At 38.8% G+C, this 22598-nt stretch overlaps 1 protein-coding gene across 1 annotated transcript in view; it reads left to right on the top strand.

The window, feature by feature from the left end:
- The window catches only part of LOC125264264 (glutamate receptor ionotropic, NMDA 2C-like), a 38047-nt gene extending 21934 nt beyond the window's left edge, over nt 1–16113 (top strand). Inside the window, exons 4-11 of the mRNA XM_048183482.1 lie at nt 4609–4777; nt 6615–6768; nt 7959–8084; nt 9826–10055; nt 12264–12424; nt 12524–12711; nt 12789–13021; nt 13890–16113. Of these exons, the coding sequence (XP_048039439.1) occupies nt 4609–4777; nt 6615–6768; nt 7959–8084; nt 9826–10055; nt 12264–12424; nt 12524–12711; nt 12789–13021; nt 13890–15479 (2851 nt within the window). The 3' untranslated portion in view covers nt 15480–16113. The remainder of the gene's footprint in view (nt 1–4608; nt 4778–6614; nt 6769–7958; nt 8085–9825; nt 10056–12263; nt 12425–12523; nt 12712–12788; nt 13022–13889) is intronic.
- The last annotated feature ends 6485 nt before the right edge of the window (nt 16114–22598 follow it).

Below are 22598 nucleotides of genomic sequence, written 5' to 3'. Positions count from 1 at the left end.
CTAGACGGATGTCTTTAACCATTGCGCTCGCATCTTGCATCTTTTGAAGCATCTCATGCATGACACTGCATTCTATGCGGCTCTCAAGGTAAAAGAAGTTCACCTTTTAAAAACGCATCTCTAGACCTGCGTCTCATTTTTAAATCCTTCTCCTGCGCTGAATTCACCTGTTTTTGTGCTTTGTTCCATGTTGTAATGGTAAACCCTAGGGCTACCCCCAATTGTCGACTAACCGTTAGTCTACGAGAAGAGGCTTAGTCAACCAAAATTGTATTAGTCGCTTAGTCTCAAGAAAATTTAAAATCCACAGTAAGTGGCGAAATCACACAGTCTGTGATGGGCAGATCAACAGCTGGTCTATGTGATAAATAAAGTACATTGGACAAGACAGCAGTAGCAACAATAATGCAACAATAATGTGGGCTATTCAAGTGTTTGTGCGGAGTGTGAAAGCTGAATAGTAGCGTTCTTACTGCATGACAGCTAACTTGGAGGTGCCGACGCGATCACTTGCACTTTAAATATATTTTTAGTCATACATATAAGAGTAATACATCTTTTGAATCTGTAAAGAGTCTACTTTTATTTGTGTGCACTCACAATAATAACAAAACATTGTGCTTTTGTAAAATAATTAAAGGAAACGGTGCGATTTCTGCCGTCTTTCTCTGTGAACTTGAGCGCGGCAAAAAAGAAAGAATTGAAACTACATGTAAACTCGGCACACAGGCATGAAAAATATATCTATAGAAGGTGAAATGTCTGCTTTTAAATTAACCATTTGAAATGGAAAACAAATATTCTCCGGTTATGTAATTCAAATGAAACATGCATATAGGAGCGTGCGTCCACTACTGCGGAGATGACGAGTCATCACTGCAGCCGAAAATACAGAAAACACACTAGCTTATCAATTAATTATTAAAATGTTAAAGCAGTCTTCTTGCTGTTTTTCCCCAACACATTCATAATCATTACTTCTGTCGGTGTGCTGTGGCAAGCTTTATGCGTGCGCTTGAGCGCTGATTAGACTATGTAGGCATTAAAGGTTCATTATTATGATTTATATGTTTTATTAATTAACATGCAATTAGTCGGCTATTATGCTTAAAATGAACGACTATTAGAAATCTTTAGTCGAGGGCAGCCCTTGTAAACCCGCTCTGTTGTGCCCTCACAGGCATTCATATTTCACACTGAGGTGGCTGTCGAGAAAATCGTACTTTCTATGGTTTTGAAATCGCGCATGCTCACATCACGATTTTATTATAATTTTGATGAAACAATGCACAGCCCTAATAGAAACCCAGCAACGCCCTAACAACTGTCCAGGACACCCTAGCAACAACCAACAACACTGTAACCTAGCTACCACACATAATACCTCCAGGAAAGATCCAGAACACCCTACATACCAACACTCTAGCCCTAGCAGCCACCTAGCAATGTCCTTACAATCACCCACAACATTTGCATGAACAAAAACTAACATTATACTGCTACTTATGTGAATACACACACTCACACATTCTCCCTTTAATGCCCACGATAAACCCCGCTCATGTTTTCCAGGGTTGTAATTGTTGTTGTGAATCCAGACTGAAGATCTCAGTGAAGGCTGTACTGTTTATTTTTCCTCAGGCACTGTGAAATGAACCAGAGCTCTAAAAACAAATAATGCTCAAGTACAGAAACCTGAGCCACTATAACCCTCCTAAAAGCACAGATTTAAGTTCAAATAAGATGTGGTCGGGAAACATTTTCAGGGTATCGATTGCATTTCTCAGAGCAAGTAACCCTGTTGATGTGCATAAAAAGTGTTTTGGATGGCTGTTCTGCCACACATCTTGCTAATGTGAACTGGATGGGCATTTCTACCTCTTCAGTAATGCATTAACTGACTCTCTGAAACTGATGCTCTCCCAAAAGCAAGAATGTGCACTTCATATTGATTTCTTGAATTACTTTCTGCTTTTTAGAGAGAGGACAGGAAGGGGATGGGGAAATGTAGGAGTCCGACTCAAACTCTGCATGAGCATCATAGATTAGAGACCATGGTGATTGTGGATTTACAAAATAGGACATTTTTTTGGATCAGCATCAGTTTGGTCTGGGTAAAAAAATGCTATCAATCACAGTTTTTCTTTTTTTTTTTTTAAAGAGTATATCACAGGCTTTGTTTGATATGGTTTATTTGGGAACTCATAGTCACTCATGTGCTAATGGAGTGTTAAAGGGTTTGACAGGTTTCCTGTAACCAGTTGTATTATTATTTCCACATTGTTTGCAGTAGTAAGAACCTAAACTTGTGTAGGTTTACCGTGTTTCGGCATTTGTTATGTCTTTTATGAGGGCAGAATCCAAACATTCATCATTGACAACTGCTTAAAATAAGAAAGAGAGACATATGTTTATGTCTACACTCTAAAAAATCCTCCTGGGGGTTAATAAAGGCCTTCTGAAGCAAATCGATGCATTTGTGTAAGACAAATATCCATATTTAAAACTTTATAATGTAAAATAACTAGCATCCGGCGCAATAGTCATACACATTCGATTTACGTCTAAAACTTACGTTAACTTCTGCGACGTAGTACACAATGACACAAGGATATTTGTCTTACACAAACGCATTGATTCACTTCAGAAGGCCTTTATTTACCTCCCGGAGCTGCATGGAGTATGTTTTATGATCAATGGATGCACTTTTTTGGGCTTCAAAATCTCATCCTCCAGTCACTCCCATTATAAAGCTTGGAAGAGCCAGGATATTTTTAATATAACTCGGATTGTGTTTTGCTTAAAGAAGATAGTCATATACACAAAATATACACATATACACAAAAATGAAAAAAAATTCATTTTTGGGTGAACTATCTGTTTTAATTACATTTTTAAACCCAATGGTTTGGTTTGTCCTTGTTTGGAAAAAAATCTTATTTTAATGACATTTCAAAGCTATCATCTTCAAAGGTAGTTTGGCTTGTGCTTGTAAACATTTCATGTATTGGATTTCATGTGTTCAGATGTTTTTGTGCTACTCTAGACAAGGTAAAAAAAGATGGAGTCAGAGTAATATAACATGATTATTCAGTTTAAATGTAAATACCACATGACATCCATTTCTGTAAGAACAAAGCAATAGTTTTATCCTGACGGCAGTATGTACAGTCTCTGTACAGTAACAGCTCTTATCCAACGTGAGGCCAGTGATCCTGCAGGCCGGTTCTCTTCCATCTTTATTTGTTTGTGATTAATTTGAGTTGGATTTGTTTTAGCCCGGCTGTTCTTCCATCTGTCACAGCTGCGACAAAACGCAAGAACCCGTGGTGACGGCCACTACCCATCCACCCACTCACTGCTGACGTCACGCGTCCTCTCGCCACTTCTCGCCATCAATGCTCTCGTAATCCTCCCTTTTTTAGTTACTTGCCATTTTTAGGTTCCCCTACCCTTCCCAGAGGACTTTTTCTTGCGTTTGCATGTGTGCATTGATGTTGTTTAGAGGCTATATCCATAAAGGTGCTTATTATACATTCAGAATGCAGTGTTATTCCCTGTCTGGCCGTAGAAAAGCACAAACAGTCTCCGTCACTGCCGTTAGACAGTGTGAATGGATTTATTGGAGCAGTCGTTAATCACTTGTGATTGGATGTAAGTTTCGACTCGACATTCATAATCGAGGAAACAGGAAACAGGCCAAGATTGAGGAAACAATGTAATGTTAATGAGGCACAACCATCGCTGAAAGGTTTTTCATTTCAGATATCTACACAAAAATGGCCCAGTTTATATTTATTTTTTGACGGTGGCAAATGGATTGGCACTGAACATAATTACAAAACGAGTTTGAGTAACTAATGACAGAAGCAAATAGATTATTTACAAACCTATTTTTGTATTACAGTTGACCTATTTGAAACTTCTTGCATACTTCAAGCTGCACGTAAAGCCATAAGACAAGCATGTTTAGGGCATGGGTTTAGGGTTGGTCTTAATATTCAGGGGCATTTTAAAATTATTCAGACTGTACAGATGCAACATGTTCAACTACATCGTGAATGTAATTGTTTACTTATATAAGTGTGGGAATATTTGAAAAGCTCAAAAATAAAGATTAAAAATAAAGAGTAACTTGAGTGATGGTTCATGGCTCATGAATTGCCTTTTGTGGAATTTACACCTGCAATCTTTCAATTAGACTCTCCTGGCAGAAAGAAATCCCATTGACTTACATTGAGGGACCCTATAGTTAAGCCTAGAGACCAGAATGAGCTTAATGGCAGTACATTTTGCAGTCATGCACCACTCACATTTACAAAAGTTGTAAAAATTCACTTTGTTTTGGTCACGTTTTAAGATTCATAGCTATAAACTCTGAAATGTCTTCATTTTATGAACCCTTTTTCTTCACACTCAAAGAACATAGAAGAAAAATCACTATTGCAATGACAGTGATTTGTCTTTGTAGGTTTGGTTTTCACATTCTTCTGAATACTACCATTGAAAAGTACCGCTCTGGTTTAATGAAGTCTGAATCTGAAGAGATAACCTACTGCTGGTATTGTTATTAAATAACTTGATAAAGTTCCCGTTGTGTTCCCACAGGATAGTCGGACACACTGAGCCATACACCAAACTATGCTGCAAAGGCTTCTGCATTGACATCCTGAAAAAGCTCTCTCGCAACATCAAGTTCTCCTACGACCTCTACCTGGTCACCAACGGCAAACATGGCAAGCTTGTACGAGGGATCTGGAATGGGATGATTGGAGAGGTGAGGAAACGCCAGTTTTCTTCAACAAAAAAGCTAAAGTGACCCCATTTACTGTCTTAAATACACATTCCTTGTCTAATTTTGAAAGATTCATTGGTGGCATTCACTCAGTGCCACCAAGCCCTTAGTTTTCAACCCCTCTTCTGTTATTTTGATACCACTTTCCAATCAATTTCTGATGCATAAAATCAAGTCCCGTCCTACATTTTGTTTAATTTTGGTACTGTAAGTAAAATAATTACTTCATATTATAACAGTAAGGAAAATGGGTCACAAATGCCGTTTCATATTGACTTTAAATGTTTTTTATATAAAGCTATTATCTTGATACACTCTTAAAAATAAAGGTTCTTCATTGGCATCTGTGATTCCAGGAAGAACATTTAAAGGGATAGTTCACCCAAAAATGAAAATTATCCCATGATTTACTCACCCTCAAGCCATCCTAGGTGTAAAGGACTATCCTCTTTCAGATGAACACAATCGGATATATATTTAAAAATATCCTTAGTCCTCCAAGGTTTATAATGGTTGTGAAAAATGCATCCATCCATAAAAAAAGTCATCCATACGACTCCAGGGGGTTAATAAAGGCCTTCTGAAGTGAACTGATGTGTTTGTGTAAGACAAATATCCTTATTCAAAATTTTATGAAGTAAAATAAAGCGCTTCCGGCGCAACAGCCATATGCATTCAACTTATGTCCAAAAAGCGTTAACTTCCGCGATGTAGTACACTACACTACGCCATGACGTACTACGCTATGTCCTATGCTATAACGCATAGTACGTCATGTCATTGTGTACTACGTCGCCGAAGTTAATGCTTTTTGGACATACGTCGAATGCGTATGACTGTTGCGCCAGAAGCTCGTTACTTTACTTTTTTAAATAAGGATACTCATCCTACAAAAACACATCGATTTGCTTCAAAAGGCCTATTAACCCCCTGGAGTTGAATGGATACATTTTTTAAAATTTTTTTTTTGTCTTAAAAAACTGGGCAGCCATTCACAACCATTCTAAACCTTGGAGGACTAAGGATATTTTTAAATATATATCCAATTGTGTTCATCTGAAAGAAGATAGTCCTTGAATTTTCATTTCAACTATCCCTTTAACATCCAATCTTCCCATTGCTCTAAAGGTTCTTCATAGTGGAAAAAATGTCTTTAGATTAGATTTTTTAAATGTTCTTCACACAGAGAGAAAAACTGTTCACTGAAAGGTTCATTGGGGAACCAAAAATTGTTTGTTTTTTTTGGCATTGGTGTGGTGTGATTGTAAGAACCCTCTTTTGGATCCTAAGAGTGTATATGGCAGATTCTAATGAAAACTGATTTTACAAATGGTTTAGCATCTGTAATATCAAGCCAAACAAGAAAACAAAAACTAAATGTTTATGAGAGAAAGTCTGTTGACTCCAGAATGGATCTAAAACCTTGTTCATTCCAGCAAACGTGACTGGCATTGAAATGACATATACAACCTTGTAAATAAACTTTTCTATCAAGTAAGTTGAGGTCTGATGCGTATCAGCGTCTAAAGACTTTCAGACTGTGACTTGTGCTCCTGCTTTGTCCTGTTTTTTTCTGGGATTCAGAAAAACTTTTGTGCTCAGTGAGGCACTATGCATGGTGTGGGTTAACCAGAGAAAGAGAGAGATAGAGAGCCACAACAAACATATTTACGGACATTAAAAGAACAGTTCACTCAAAAATCTAAATTATGACATTTGACTTACTGTCTGCTACTGTATATATGTCTAGACACTTCTTAATTTAACTCTGTTGCATAATCATTGTAAATATACTGAATTTTTGCATCTTTCTTTTTAGGTATTTTATAAGCGAGCGGACATGGCCATTGGCTCTCTGACCATAAATGAGGAGCGCTCTGAGATCATTGACTTCTCTGTGCCGTTTGTGGAGACTGGCATCAGTGTGATGGTGGCCAGGAGCAATGGAACCGTGTCTCCTTCAGCCTTCTTGGGTAAGAAACACTACTGTAAAACAAACTAAATTAACACTATTAACGAACAGTACCTGACTGACATTTTACAGTGATTTTACTGTATTCAAAATCAGTAAACTCAGAAAAAGAGATGCAGTAGTGGAGCAATACTACTGTAAATACTAAATAGTATTTTGTTATGCAAAATTAAGCTAAAAACTTTACAGTAATCGCTAACTGACCTTTTGATCTCTTTCATTACTGTTGCTAACTCAAAATAGCTATACAGGACATCCCATAAGAATTAACGAAGAGAACAGTGTTATTTTTATTAAAATGTACTCATAAAGTGGCTCATAAATGGATTGGAAATTATTCTTATGTGGGCTGGAATGAATTGTGACATTGAAAGGCATTTTTATCTGCCATTTTCTGGAAAGAAATTCAACATGATCACAAATTAGATCAACAGCTGCCAGGTTCAAAACTATAAAAGTTTTATTTTAGTATAATTTATGTTCTATTTTACTTTTTATTAATATTTTGAATTTTTCATTTAGTTCACATTTTATTAAATTTGTTAAATTTGTTGTGCTTTTGTCCTTTTTTATTTTAATATTTTTTTAAAATATTTCTTTTTATTTCATTTTTAATTTTAGTAATTGTAGTACTTCGACTTCAACACATTTTAGTTTTTTTTAAGTTCAAGTTTTTCAGTTAATATTTATATTTCATTTAATTTTAGCTTTATTTCAGTAAATAAAAACTTTTTTTTTTTTTGCAGCCCAGATCTTTAACCACTACATCAGTGTTGTTTTGGGAATCTTATATTCTGTGTTGACACTATTTCATTTTCACCGATGTGGTCGGTTAGCCATCCCATAAATCCTTTTGCACACTTTTCCATTATACTGTAAACAATAAACCTCCCCAGAAACCAGAATTCATAGTAAAATACAATAGCCTACTGTCATTTCATACAACAAGATGTAGTTATAAATATTTACAGTGCAGTCTTACTCCTGTGTGAGAGAGGAAAAAAAAAACATTATTTCTCTTGTTTGATGGCATATGAATCATGTTGACTTTAATTTGCACCTCATTTTGCTTGTATCAGAATTGAAAGAGGTTTAGCAATCCTACCAGAATAAAAACCGTGTCATTTGGGAATGGCGTCATTTGCTTCATCTGTCTTTGTCTCATCGTCTCTCTCTCTCTCTCTCTTTCAGAGCCCTACAGCCCAGCGGTGTGGGTGATGATGTTTGTCATGTGTCTTACAGTCGTGGCAGTGACTGTGTTTGTGTTTGAATACTTCAGTCCTGTGGGCTACAACCGCAGCCTGGTCAGTGCCAAAGGTCAGTGTTCACCGCCTCTGCTAACACTTCAGGACCTGTAACAGATGTCAGAAACTGTGGCAACCTGAAACTCTGTTCATCAATCATGACAGGTTTGACAGAACATAAGCTAGGAGAAAAGGTAATACGTGTAATTAGAAGAACATTTTATTGCTCAGTGGTTGTGCTTTCATAGCTTAGGCAAATTATGTTTAATTGAACTTAATCTCATTTGTTTGTCATAAAATTTTGAATAAATATAGACACAAATGAGATAACTGACATATAGTAAGGGCTATAAAATGAATGTTTGAGTTTGTATTGAGTTCTTTTGATTGTGGACTTTGGGATCTGAGCACAGTTTGAGATTCTTTCGAGGAGTTGCACATGAGATTATCGAGGCCTTTTTCTCAGGAGAAACATCTACGGACCAAGATACTTCAGCAAAAGTCTCTATTTGCTTTTTGTTTAACCTCATTGCTTATTTGGGATTTTCCTTTGCTACTGTCTTTCTCCTCTCCATTTGAAAAAAAAAAATCAAAATACATACAACAAATCTCATTTATAAATGTAAATGACCTTGAAAACAATAATGTACTGTGAGGGCAATAACAATGGCTATTATCATTCACCAGTGAATTGTTTAATGGAGTGTCCATTTACACCAAGTGCAAATAGCCCACCTTGATGGCAGAGGCTATTTACACTAACTCCGCCCACCATTGTCTGATTGATCCAGACAAAATTACAAAAGAAACCCATCTGATAAGAGGAGCAGTGGTGATCAAGGCAGGTGATGTTAGATTTAGAATTTCGAATCCGCCTTTTCCAAACTCATTCTTCTCCCTTTTTCCTAGGGATGCACCGATATGAAAATTTTGGCCGATACCGATAACTGATAATTTGAAAGACGATAAACGATATCTTGGCCGATAAACCTAAATCCAAATTTTTATATCATTTTTGAGAGCCTGATTACAAAAACAAAAGTCTCACCATTAAAAGCCATGTCCCAAGCATACAATTACAATGTTCTCATTATAATTTTATGTAGCCTATATGACAGATTTGCACTGCACATGTTGCACTTAACTGTATTATTTTCCTTTTTGAAGTGACTCCAATCATATTTCAAGCAGTTCAAAAACATCACGGCGAACAGTGCACATCCGAAATGTCTCAGCTGAAGGAAATAATCCATCATTTATCGGCTTTAATATATATCGGCCAAATTTTCTTATCAGGCCGATAACGATAACATTAAAAATGAACATATATCAGCCGATACCGATATGGTGGCCAATATATCATGCATCCCTACTTTTTCCATCATATATCAGCTCGGAGAAGCGTTTATTTTGAATAAAAATGAAGAAAATGTTCGAAAAGTGGAAATAAAGTGCCAAACAGGTGTTTAATAGTGGGAATAAAGTGTTTATTGGGTAGGTGTAGGGAAGGGCTTTAGGGACAGGGACAAGTAATTTCACAATAAAGCGACATTAATTTATGATTTTAATAAAAATAATCATATACACTGAATGTGTTGTTATTGCATACTGTTTTATAATGTACTATAATACACTGAGGTGCAAATACTTGATACTAGCATCAACTATTTACACTTAGTGCAAAGAAAATACTGCTATTTTCACTTTATATATATAAAAACTTTCGAAAATATTTCTAAATTTATCCCATCATCAACTCTACACTCAAGAATGATGGCAAAAACCCTGAAGAAGCTTTATATTGTGTATCTCAGATCCAGGTGGGCCAACATTCACCATCGGGAAGTCAGTCTGGCTGCTGTGGGGGATCGTCTTCAACAACTCAGTGCCCATTGAAAACCCCAAAGGCACCACCAGTAAGATCATGGTGCTGGTGTGGGCCTTCTTTGCCGTGATCTTCCTGGCCAGCTACACGGCCAACCTGGCAGCCTTCATGATCCAGGAGCAGTACATTGACACCGTTTCTGGACTGAGTGACAAGAAGGTAAGAGCTGCCAGCATCTCTCTTAGCAAAAAGGCCATTCTAGAGTTTAAAGTCGTCACTCTGTGGAACTAAAAGAGGGATTTGCGCTGATAATATATAGGGATATGTACCCTTTCATTATGAAATAATGTGATTAGAGTACTAATCACTAATTTATGTTATTTTAATAAGACGTTTATGGACAATTTGAAACATAAAAACTATTTTAAATGCTGGCAACATGACAAAGTAATGCAGAGGTGTAAGTGTTGCTAAGCATTTACTGTGAACTGGTTACTGTGTTCAGGAGTACTGATGGCTGGTTAAAATAATCAAGGATTCTGTTGAGTTGTAAGGATTTTGAAATTTATGTATTAATTGCATGGTAATTAAGTTTAGTTTAAGTTTAGTTATGCTAGCTAAATAACTGTGATACTGTGTTCTAATTGGTTGTGTAGGGACACATCAAGGTGAAGTGATTTTCAATGATACTGAAAGCGATTAGAACTGACAAGCTTTAGATGGAAACAGTTAAAGAGCAATTTTGAAGACAAAGTGAGACTTTAAGCCACAACACTGTCATTAAAGAGCCACAGGAGTTGACTACCAGGGATTTAGACACTGACAGCAAGATGTTTTGGTATAAATTCAGATTCAGGAGTGTGCCTGGGAGGCATCACACAAAGAACAAAATGCCTGAAGGGCAAAATAGCCAGAGGGCAAGAATATCACGCACAGATCAGGCTGTTGCTTTCAAACTGCGCAAACTTTGATAGCTGCAGTTTAGTACGGTTGTATTTGCAGCAACATTTTTTTATTTATATACTACATTGTTGACTTATTTTAATAATAATCATTTTATATTATTATATTAAAATAATACTTTTATTAGAATAAGAGAAAGGGAGAGAGTGAACATAGCTGTTTAGAGAGTGAACACTGCAAAGTTCATATGTGAATATAAGCTTAAATTCAATCTCATCATATAAAGCGATCGTGTCTCTTCAGAAAATTTGGGCTAAATCACTCAATTCATATGGATTAGTTTTTATGATCTCTTTATGAACTTTTTGAAGCAACAAAGTGGTAGTTACAGTACATAGACTGTCAGTGGAGGGTCAGTAATCTCTCAGATTTCATTTAAAATATCTTCATTTGTGTTTCAAAGATGAACGAAAGTCTTAAGAGTTTGGAAAGACATGAGGAAAATGTATTACTTTTTGTTTAAATTTTGGGTGAAATAACCCTTTAATGCACAACAGTTATGTCAAAACAAGTGTAGATTCATAAATCCTTAAAAGAAATTTCTGCTCTATGCCATTTTTTTTCTTAGTTAGCAGTAAACTTTTGATGTGGTCAGGGCCATTGTACAGATGAAAGACAACACTTATTCTGTCTTCCCTCAGACGACAGCAAACACACTTAAAATGACGCATTCGCTGGCACTGGAGTCTGTCACATGCTCTCAGCCAGAATACAATCACATCCGCCTGTTCCTTAGAGACTGTTCTCCTTCATTGACAATAGCAAGGTTACCTACATTACAGCACAATTATTCATGCCTTGAGTCCTGAAGTCTGTCTTAGTGGCTATATTACATTTATTTGATATTACATTAACGGCACTTAATGAACATGGCCGGAATCACGTAAAAACTAAATGAGGAGAAATTTAGCAAGGGAAAAGTAATATTGAAATTCTTCGGATGTTTGGTCAGGCAGCTGAGATAATTCCTCATCTTTGTGAGGACAATCTGAGGTTTAAATGTTAGAATTTGAACAGAGCATGAGAATTAACTGACTGAGAAGCACTTGGGGGTTGAGACCCAGTGGCTTTGGTCCGAGTGTTATCACTGCAGCCATTTTTTCCAGCTTTCTTCCTGAGGATTAATTTCAGTCATATTCTCACTTGGATTTAGATTGTATTTAATGTGGCATTTGCAGATACAGAATCGTGAGAATCCTTGGATGCGGGTGAAGACGAAGGCTGAACCTAGAATAAATTCCCATGCAAAAATCCAGCTTAAAGAAAAATCAATCACACTTTCCAGCAGCACAGCTTTCCCAGCCAAAAGTTATTACTGGCATATCTAACGGTGCTGGAATCTATTAAAATGCACTAATCCTTAACCAAGTAACTCATCCAGGGATGTATTTTTACCACTTGTACTGTACTTTGTTCCTAAAGTTCAATTTAAACATACTAACTTGTTGAAATGCTAACTTTCAGTTCCAGAAACCACAAGACCAATATCCTCCATTCCGGTTTGGGACTGTGCCCAATGGCAGCACAGAAAGAAACATAAGGAGCAATTATCCCGAAATGCATTCCCACATGGTTAAGTACAACCAAAAAGGTGTGGAGGATGCTCTCAACAGCCTCAAAACTGGGTGTGTTTACTGTCATTTGTCACCTGAATCTCTGAAACAAATCCGCCCCCAGGGTATTATCTTTTCAGCTAACGTGCATCACTTCTTTACTGCTAACAGGAAGCTGGATGCCTTCATATATGATGCAGCTGTGCTTAACTACATGGCGGGTAAAGACGAAGGATGTAAATTGGTGACCATCGGTAGCGGGAAGGTTTTTGCTACGACAGGCTACGGCATCGCCCTTCAGAAAGAATCTCGCTGGAAGCGCCCCATAGACCTCGCTCTTCTCCAGTTCCTTGCTGACGGTAACCTCAGAAATTTACATTAGCCAGAGGAGCTCTGCTTCAAATGTCTGACCGAAATGTATTATGTATTATCGCAGGTGACACTCAGAAGCTGCAGACAGTGTGGCTCACTGGTATCTGTCGTAACGAGAAGAAAGAGGTGATGAGCTCTAAGCTCGACATTGACAACATGGCCGGAGTGTTTTACATGCTTCTAGTGGCTATGGGTCTCAGTCTGCTGGTCTTTGCATGGGAACATCTACTGTACTGGAAGCTACGGCATTCTGTCCACAAGTCTGAGCGTTTGGACTTCTTGCTGGCTATTAGCAGGGTAAATTTTATGTGATCATTCTTACGCATATAGTCTACTATATGGTGCATAATGCAAAGTAAATAATTCAAAATGGGGCATTTGCAATCATTGGCATTTTAGTTTTTCTATTTTATACCAAAGCAACTTTCAAGAAAATGCATTTAGCAAAATATAGTATGGAGTGTATGGAGTGTGGGCACCAACAGTCAGAAAGATAAATTGGCACCTGTGTCAACAAGAACATGGTTAAAATGAGAATTGCACAAAGAAAGGTTAAACGTACCTTAACAGAGACTATAGAAACATACTTGTGGTGAAATTGATTTTCAGGGGAACTCCAGGCTGTGAATGAGCACCAAAAGTCAAGGAAAAAGCTGTTAAAATTAAATGAGGGCCTTATGGTTATGGCATAACTTCTTAAGAACATTCCCAAGCTTAACAAACTTGAAGACCTCATTTAAAGGTGGAATATTTCAAATGCATAGGCAGCTACTTTTCTGTTGGCTAATTACAGCGACTTTCAGAGATAACTATAATACTGATAAACAGAGAATCTTATCAGTCACTAACAGTTCTTAAGGTAATTACCACATGTAAAATCAGCTAGTAGAATTTTGATGTGGTAAAAGTGAGTAATTTATGACTTTAATTCATATAGGTCATTGCAACAAAATTATGGCAACTTGATTTTGTCAGACCTTTGGCATTCATTAGGACTGTACTTTTTTTATTCAGTGTTTTAAGACAATACACAATTGATAGTTTTTAAGAAGATGATATTATGAGGTGAAAACTGTAATAATTATGTTTGCTATGACACAAAGAACTGTTTAGGTGAATGCACTCCAAAATGCCAGTCTCAATTTTCCTTATTTCTTCCCCATAGGGAATCTACAGCTGCTTCAATGGTGTGGAAGACACGGACCGTAAAGGGAACATGCAGAACCCAGATGTCACCACCAGTTACACTCAGGCCAACATGCTGAAGATGCTCCAAACTGCTAAGGACATTGTCTCATCTGCAAGAGTTGAAAACTCCCTGGACAATGCCACAAAGACCATAGAGAACTGGAGTCGACGTGATCCAGAGTCAGCCAGACCTAGTCTTCCTACCTGCCTCATAGGAACGGACTTCAGCCATAGTCGCCTGCCCTGCATCGCCAGCGTTACGGACAACCACTCACCATACCCTCAAAACGTGGACAGCACCACTCAGCACTTGCTGGAGAAGCCTCATGTGGGAACAAGGCCTACCTCACTGCGCTACACTCTTCCCGCACGCACCAGCCACCACCACATCTACGAAAGAACGCTTCCCATATCTAGCCTCAGTAGTCCCCATATTGCCATCAGAGACCCACCTCCTCCTACAGCCCCGAAACCCCACGTGTACGTCGACCAGTCCTGTCACCATCCTACCTCTCGCTACGTCTCTTACCGTGACTTTCAGGTACCGGACATCTTTGTGGAACACCAAGAACCTTCAGGAAGCCATACACAATACATGGCTGGTCTGGGTCGCAAAAAGAGGTCCCACAGCTACGTAGCAACATCTCCAGAAACTCGACGGAGGGGCGACTATGATGTTCCCCAGTCCTGTCTGTCTGAGCTTAAAAGCAACCACCTCGTGGAAAACCATTCTCATACCACACCCTGCATGAGAAGCCACTTCCAGAGACCCAGCTCTAGCTGCAACTCCTGTACCAAGTTGTATCTAGAACCAGAGATGGATGACGTTCCTCTTCTGGGGAAAGATAAAATGAACCGTCGCGCCTCTTTTCTCAGGGCCACGTGGGGTGGTGACAGGATCCGGCAGCTGGATGAGAAGCCCTCCACCTCTGCATCTTCTACCAGCTGCATCAACATGCCTGATCTGTTCCCTCGAGTGGTCGTGACCAATCCCAAGCCTTCGAAGATGTATGGCAGCGCTGGTAACAACCTTCGCTACAACATGGCTGTGGAGCCAGCCTATCTGGACCCAGCCCACATGGGCTCCTACCCGTACAAGCAGCAGAAGCTCAAGTACTCAAAGTCCATCCGCCTTCCTTCGTACCGGGAGGCGATTCTACAGAATACAGCAGCCCTGCGGCGCTCCTCTTCCACACTAGTGCATGGACATTACTCAACGTACCTGAACTCTTACACAGACCTGCCGGTGTACCGGTGTCCTCTACCACAGGGATCCACTCACTTTCATGAGAATTCCAAAGACATGTGCCACCTGTTTCCATGTGTCAACCATTGCCCGGATAATGCCGCCTTGGTGCCCCGGTTAGGCAGCAGACCTGTATTGTACCAGAACACTGCTATTGGAAGCTACGAGGGGGCCGGGCGCTCAAACGAGGAGTCGTTGCACACTGTGCCGTTCTCTTCCGTACGCAGGGACCGCAGGCAGGTTCTAGTGGCACGGAACGTACACAGTCCCTATGCCCCACGGCCCTGGGGTAGGGTATCTAGTCTGGAGTCAGAGGTTTGAAGACCTTTTAAGAGATCTCCAGAGACAGTTTCCCCCAAACAGTGAGGGTAACATGCTGGGAACTGCTAAATGAAGTCAAGCAAAAAAGTTAGGTGGACTAGAGGTGGTAATCTCAGTGCAATAAAACCCTAAGACAGCAGGGATGGGATGGGGGAATGTACAAGTGATTACTGTGGAGACGTCTTTCAGTATACTTTAAAAAATAAGAGTTAAAATAATAATGAACTGTTCTTAATCTATACTCTATTGATTGTTATTTAAACTGTTTTTAAAATGCCATTACACCAGTTACACTCATTCTCTGCAAACAATTGGATGTAGCATGTTTTAAGGCAGCTTTAAAACCAAAAGGGTTTGAATTGAAATTCTGGTTTTTATTTGTCAGGGCATTTAGCCATTTTAAATCTGGAGAACCAATGGAGAATTTTATAACATAGCCACACAAAAATGTCTTCCAAGAATTTTCTAAACCCAGGTGTTTGAGAAAGCCATTCATTGTCAAATTTTGTCACTCCACTGATGTAATTCAGATCTGATTTTAAGAATGGTGAAGAATTGATTTGCCTTCTGTAGTTCCACAGCTATTTCACTGTTTAATAAATGATGGGATGGCCTGAGGGCCAACTGAAAAGGACTATTGTCTTTGTGTCTTTTGCAAAAGAAAAAACAAAGTAGAGTGGAAACGATTCATCAAACAGTTGCATGTTCAAGTCATTAGACACCTTCTTGCAGAGGCAACCTCCCAAAAGGCCTTGTGTTACCAACATAAGGTGCTGTCCTATTGACTGTGACGTAATGAGGATTTATTTTGGAAATTTGAAAATGATTTCTAGAAGAACAAAGAAAGATTAATGCCCCCAGTGCTTAAGTGTGTGGCATGCTTTTACAGATCCTCCCAAAGAATGAACCCTTTAAAATAAGAACTAGTTTCGAAATGTACAACTTTATGAAATCCCATGCATTTCGTACTGTAATTAAAGGCGCAGTAGGTGATCTGCGAAATGCTATCGTTAGCCTGCTAGCATTGAAAGCATTAGATCCCACCCTCCCTGCAAATCGCCGTCCAAAGCCACACCTCCTCCAAAACACATGAAGGCGCACACACACAGCTGCTCTCGGCAAAGAGACGGCATTAAACTACCTCATGTCTCAAAGCACATAACTTACAATAATAATGAACGTAAACAATTTAGAGAGCTGATACCTGACTGCTGCAGATTCATTTCGGTGTTGATACTGTTGACATGGAAACACATAATTCAGAGTCTGACTGAACAGCTCCGGTTAGAACGTCACGGGTTGCCATATCTATATATGGTGGTTATGATGTGAACGCAGCATAAGCTCGTTGTTTTGGAGGAACTGTAAAAGGTGAATGCTTTTTGTCTGTGGTGCTCCATGACTGACGTCTGTCTACATAAATTCTGCATAGCATGAAACGCGCTGATGACGTATGGTGTCTGTGCAACTAGGGTGCATGAGGGTATGTAAAAACATACGTTGACAGGCAGGTAGGACATTATATTATTTCATTCGGACTGAATATAAAGATTGGATGAACATTTTATGGTCCTACGCCTTCCACAGATGATATATATTTATAAAACACATTTAGACCATTTTAACATAGTGATTGCTATCAGGATACAAGGAGGCTTTCAACCAGTATAACAAAAACTGTTTCCATAGAGAATCACCTATTGCACCTTTAACTGTTAATCCAGTAGCTGGTGAACAAGATTATAGACACTTTCACTTAATTTTCTTGCTCACCTAAAGTTCTTGGGAATATAGAGTCTAGACAACCAGTGTCTACAAAATGTTCCCTGCATATATAACCACATAAATGTATGCCAAGATTATATATGACCTAGGAGGAAGAATGTTTCATGAATACAATTTCACTCTTGATTCACTCTATATCGTGGCAAATGCATTACTATTCATACTTGCCAAATGGAAAAACCATTACATCTACAGATTCTGCTGTATATCAGTTCAGGGAATGCGTAGACTGCATTAAAAAGGCATACACGAACTCGGTATGATTTTAAACAGCGGCCTTTTATTTGCTGACCTCCTGTTTTGCAGCAGCCTGTGGTGAAGTTGCTGCATGGCGAGTAGGTCAAATGCTGACTCAGCGTGGCAGCTGCATGCTCTCTGAGAACAGTTTAATCCCTCTCACCTTCCTATGTCTTTAAGATGTGACGTGGGTTGCTAACATTCATCTTTCCTGTTGAGCACCGTTGTGGTCTTAGCCCTTCCTGAGGGCCCCAGGAGGACTGGAAGGGCTCCAGCGCTCTCCCTTTAAAGTGCAAAGGTCAGTATAATAACGGTTAGACGAATGGGCTGATTGACCCTGGGGAATAGTATGTTTAATCACACCAACTTAGGATGATGTGCATCTGGGCAGTGAGCCAATCAGCAGGGACACGATATCGACCTATAGTATCCACCCACCTTCATTTAGTACCCTTGAGATGGAACAAGATGGAAAAGTGACCATGAGGATCAAGCTCTTGAATGAAGAATGAAACCTTGAACTCTCCTTTCAGGGTTGTGGTGGGATGGTGGAGACTAGAGAGAGAGAGAGAAAGCACATGTAACAGTGTCATTCAAAGCTGCTGACAGAAGAAGCTTTTCATTAGGGAGATTTGGTCTGTGAATGTGTGCAATTCATTTCCCCGGTCATTGTTATCAGAACAACTTTATCCGCCAACTTCCCAATCACAAGATTTATTGTCTCATCTCAAAAGCACGGAGAAACAATCTGAGGCTTATCCTCTCATCTCCACACTCTGATCTATGATGGTGTTAGTATGAGCCGCAACTTGAATAATCGGACATTGGCAGAAACTAGTTAGATGACTTTGAGGCTCATGAATGTACATGAGTGAGAGAGAAACATACGATGATAACTAGGACGTGATGGATGGATCTATTTCATCAGGTCCTGTGCAGCACCTCAAATGGGCTTGGTTTCAGAGGGAAATGGGTGTGGCTGAAAAGCAGAAGGATAGGGTTTCAACGATGTCTTCTGAAGGAAACAAAAACATCAATACCGAAAGCCCTTCACAGCTAAGATTTATCAAAGCTTGATGACAGATCAGTTCTTCGGGCAATCAATTTTTAAGCCAATATGAGCTATCATTTTTCATAACTGCACTGAGATGAATAATGGTTTCAAGAAGTCTTATTTAATTGTATCTAATAAGAAAGGTGGGACTGTTGACATGGCAGATCATACAATGTCATTACCGCTGTGATCAATGAATTCTGTTCTATAGTGAAATAAATGGAGAGTTTGGAATTGTAAGAGTGGATAACTGCAATAAATAAATAAATAATAAAAAGCACCCATGTATTAAAGGTTAAAAAATCTGAAACTTTCATTGGAAATCCAACAAACAGCAACAGCAATTTGCAGCGATAATGCAGTCAAGGAATTTTCAAAGTCCCTTTCAAGGAAAGTCTGTTCACTCGGCGGCCATATTTGCAATGCCTCCGGGCAGCTATCTATTTGTATCAGCTATCTATCCGGGCAGCTAAGTCCTATCTATTTGAATGGGGGAATCCTGAAATCTCAAAAACTGCTTGGTTAACTCACAATTAAATTACATATTTCGAATCAGCAACAAAATCTGACACGAACTGTCCCATAAATGTTGTTTGTTATGCTTCAATGGCATAAAAAAGCTTATTTTTCAGGCTAGACAAGCCAATGCGCATGTGCAATCCTAAGCGAGAGTCTCAGGTTTCTATGGGAACCGGAGCTTCTAACAGCAGTGACGCAATGACTTGATCAATCAGCGATTCACTCTTTTACTTAGAAGACGTGACATATTCCGCCATATTGCGAGTTGCAGTTTCTCCCATTCATAACTAATAGGAGTGAACCGTCTTTATAGTCTTTGATGTTTCTGAACCAAACTCTGGTGAGTCGTGACTGTCTCTTTTTATTTTGCTACTATAATATAGGGTATTGGATCTAAGATTTAAAACAAAAACAAAAACATCAATACTGTCTCTAAAACACAAGCAGATATGAGCCAGACACTTTATCACATTAATGCAGATAGCAAAGACCTCATCAACAATCTGGTTGGCATTCACCCAGGTTCTAACAGACCCGGCTGCAAACTATAAGCACTGCCCTTTCCGTGTGCATTGGCATGAGCCTCGATTTTGTGGGCAGATGCCATGACATCTTGGGGAGCTCATCAGTGTGCACCATGAGTTAGGAGGCACATGGGCAGTATAAGCCGGTGTGAATGCATGAGCGGGGCAGCGGCAGATTGCGGACCATGATGGCATCTGATCTTCATCATCCATTATTTTATGGGCGTGCAGATGGGTCTGGCTCCCATCGGGAGGTCCCTCTCTGCTGGTCACTCAAATGGACTCTCATGGGTGGTTAGAGATGAGCTGCTTGGATAATGGATCAAATAGCTTACAGCATGATAACTAGATTTGTAATTTTTCTGAAGAAAATCTGAATGATGCTCGGCCTACATGCAAGTCACAATGCCAGATCTGAGCAAAGTTCATTTTTTACACCATTTTTTATTTTAATTCAGTTAATGAAATATCATTTTAGAGTGCAAAATATTTAAACATTTTATATATTAATTTAAACATTAAAAATGTAACTTGTTATGAATTCTTCATGCTTTAGTTACTCATTGTCCATGTTTTAGCACTTTGTTACGACAAGAGCTTAACAACATGACTTAAGCACACTAGCCTCTTACGTTTGCATAATTTTTCCCAGATGTTGTAATATTATGCTACACTGTAAAAAATTATTTTCATGATTTATCACATTTTTTTCTTTTGTCAAATCAACTTAAATAATTAATGTGTTTCAGATAGCATATCTTTAGTTTCTGTTGATTAATCCAATCGGCTTCATTGTATTTACTAAACATTTTAATTTCAATGAACTCAATTTTAAGGCAACCAGGTACAGTAGCTTACTTTTTTTTGTTTTTTATGTTCTTTTATGTATTTAATCTCATATGGGCTATGTATACAATGCATTCGTGTAATTCAGTTAACCCACTAGCAAAGCAAATCAGGGTCCCAATCTCACTGTTTAGTTTCAGCTTATGCAGGACAGTTCTCAAAAATTATTATCCTCTATCAACTATCATCGTCTTCTTTATCCTTAACAAAACTAATCCTTCGTTGGCAAATAATTTTGATGAATTATTTTACACAGCCTCTGTCATTTAGCAGGTTGCTAGAATATTGTATTCTGAACTCAGGGAGTCGATCCCAAAATTAATCACTTAAATGGTTAATTCACCCAAAAATGAAAATTCTGTCATTAATTACCCTCATGTTGTTCCAAACCCGTAAGACTTTTGTTCATCTTCAGATGATAAATGAAGATCTTTTAAAGGTCCCGTTTTTCGTGGTTTTTTGAAGCTGTGATTGTGTTTATAGTGTGCAATATAACATGTGTTCATGTTTCGCGTGTAAAAAACACAGTATTTTTCACATAATTTACTTATCTGTATACCGCTGTTTCCACTGTCATAAAAACGGGCTGATGACTTCCTTGTTCTATGAAGTCCCTCCTTCAGAAATACGTAACGAGTTCTGATTGTGCCAGCGGTTCCTGTGTTGTGATTCGACAGCAGCTTAGCGCTCCTTGCCCGGAAAGGTCACGCCTCTTACCATAACGTGGAGATGCACGCGCTCAGTGTTATTGTAAACATGTCTTTAATTTTACCCTATCAATTTGAGCCGGAATCAGACCCGGTGATTGGACTGCGGGATGAAAATAACAGCGTTTCGACGACATGGCGACAAACACACTCTACAAACGCAACTCTTGTGTATTCCTGTGGGCGGAGGTTAGTCAAAAAACTGTTTTAGTGACGTCATTAAAGAAGGAAGTAGAGGGATGTAGTCCAAACTGGCCGTTCGATGTAGGCGACTTCTGTTAAATAAAATATCTCGCTTGGCATTGAACTTTGAGCTTTAAAATTTTACAGATTTTATTTATACTCTAACAACAACATTACACACTAACTAAAGTTTGAAACATGGGATCACGAAGAACGGGACCTTTAAATGAAATCTGAGAGCTTCCTGTCCCTCCATTGACAGCCTATGCAACTACCACTTTCAAGCTCCAGAAAGTTAGTAAAGACATAAAGTAATCCATGTGACTCCAGTGGTTTAACTTCAGAACAGTCAATTTTTTTCATAATTGACCGCTTAATTTACAAAATATTAATCTCCATTCACATAACAACGTCAATGGAGGGACAGAAATCTCTTAGATTTCATTTAAAAGATGAATTCTGAAGATGAACAAAGGTCTTACGGGTTTGGTACGACATGAGGGTGAGTGAGTAATTTATGACAAAATTTTCATTTTTGGGTGAAATAACTATTTAAGAACTAACTACACATCCTACAGCCTTACAAAGGAATTGGTTTCATGCCATTGACTCAAATCTTTTCATTCAGTTCACCAAAACAACTTGCTCTGATTCACACAATAGCCGCATTTCCACCACATGAACTTTCCCAAGAAACTAGTTCTTTGTGGTGGTACTCGGTGTGTTCCAACCGCAGGAATTAGGGTCTTAATGAACGTCTAGATGAAGTTCCAGGTAAAAATTTCCCCATCAGAAAGTCCCTGCTCACGAGGTAGTACTTTTTCAAAGTTCAGGAACTTTCAGGGATGGGACTTGGGCAAACATGCTGATTGGTTGAGTTCAAGCAGCATTTTGATTGATTGACTCCACATACTATTCGAATCAACAATAGAGTTTAAAAATTATGGCTGATGGACCGACAACAAGGTTCAAGCTTTATTAAGCTTATATGCGGAGGACGAAATTCAGCGGAAATTTCCAGTAGCCCCTCACTGCAGAACATACGAGATCCAGGGGGCGGAGACGGGTAGGTTAAGGGATATGTAAAGTGGGAGGAGTTGGATCTAGATCTAGGGGGTGGAGATGGGTAGGTTTAGATCCAGGGGGCAGAGACAGATAGGTTTAGGGATATGTAAAGTGGGAGGAGTTGGATCTAGATCTAGGGGGTGGAGATGGGTAGGTTTAGATCCAGGGGGCAGAGACAGATAGGTTTAGGGATATGTAA

Source organism: Megalobrama amblycephala, linkage group LG1, assembly GCF_018812025.1.
Source record: "Megalobrama amblycephala isolate DHTTF-2021 linkage group LG1, ASM1881202v1, whole genome shotgun sequence".
Classification (NCBI taxonomy): domain Eukaryota; kingdom Metazoa; phylum Chordata; class Actinopteri; order Cypriniformes; family Xenocyprididae; genus Megalobrama; species Megalobrama amblycephala.
This window is presented reverse-complemented; position numbering and strand designations above follow the sequence as displayed.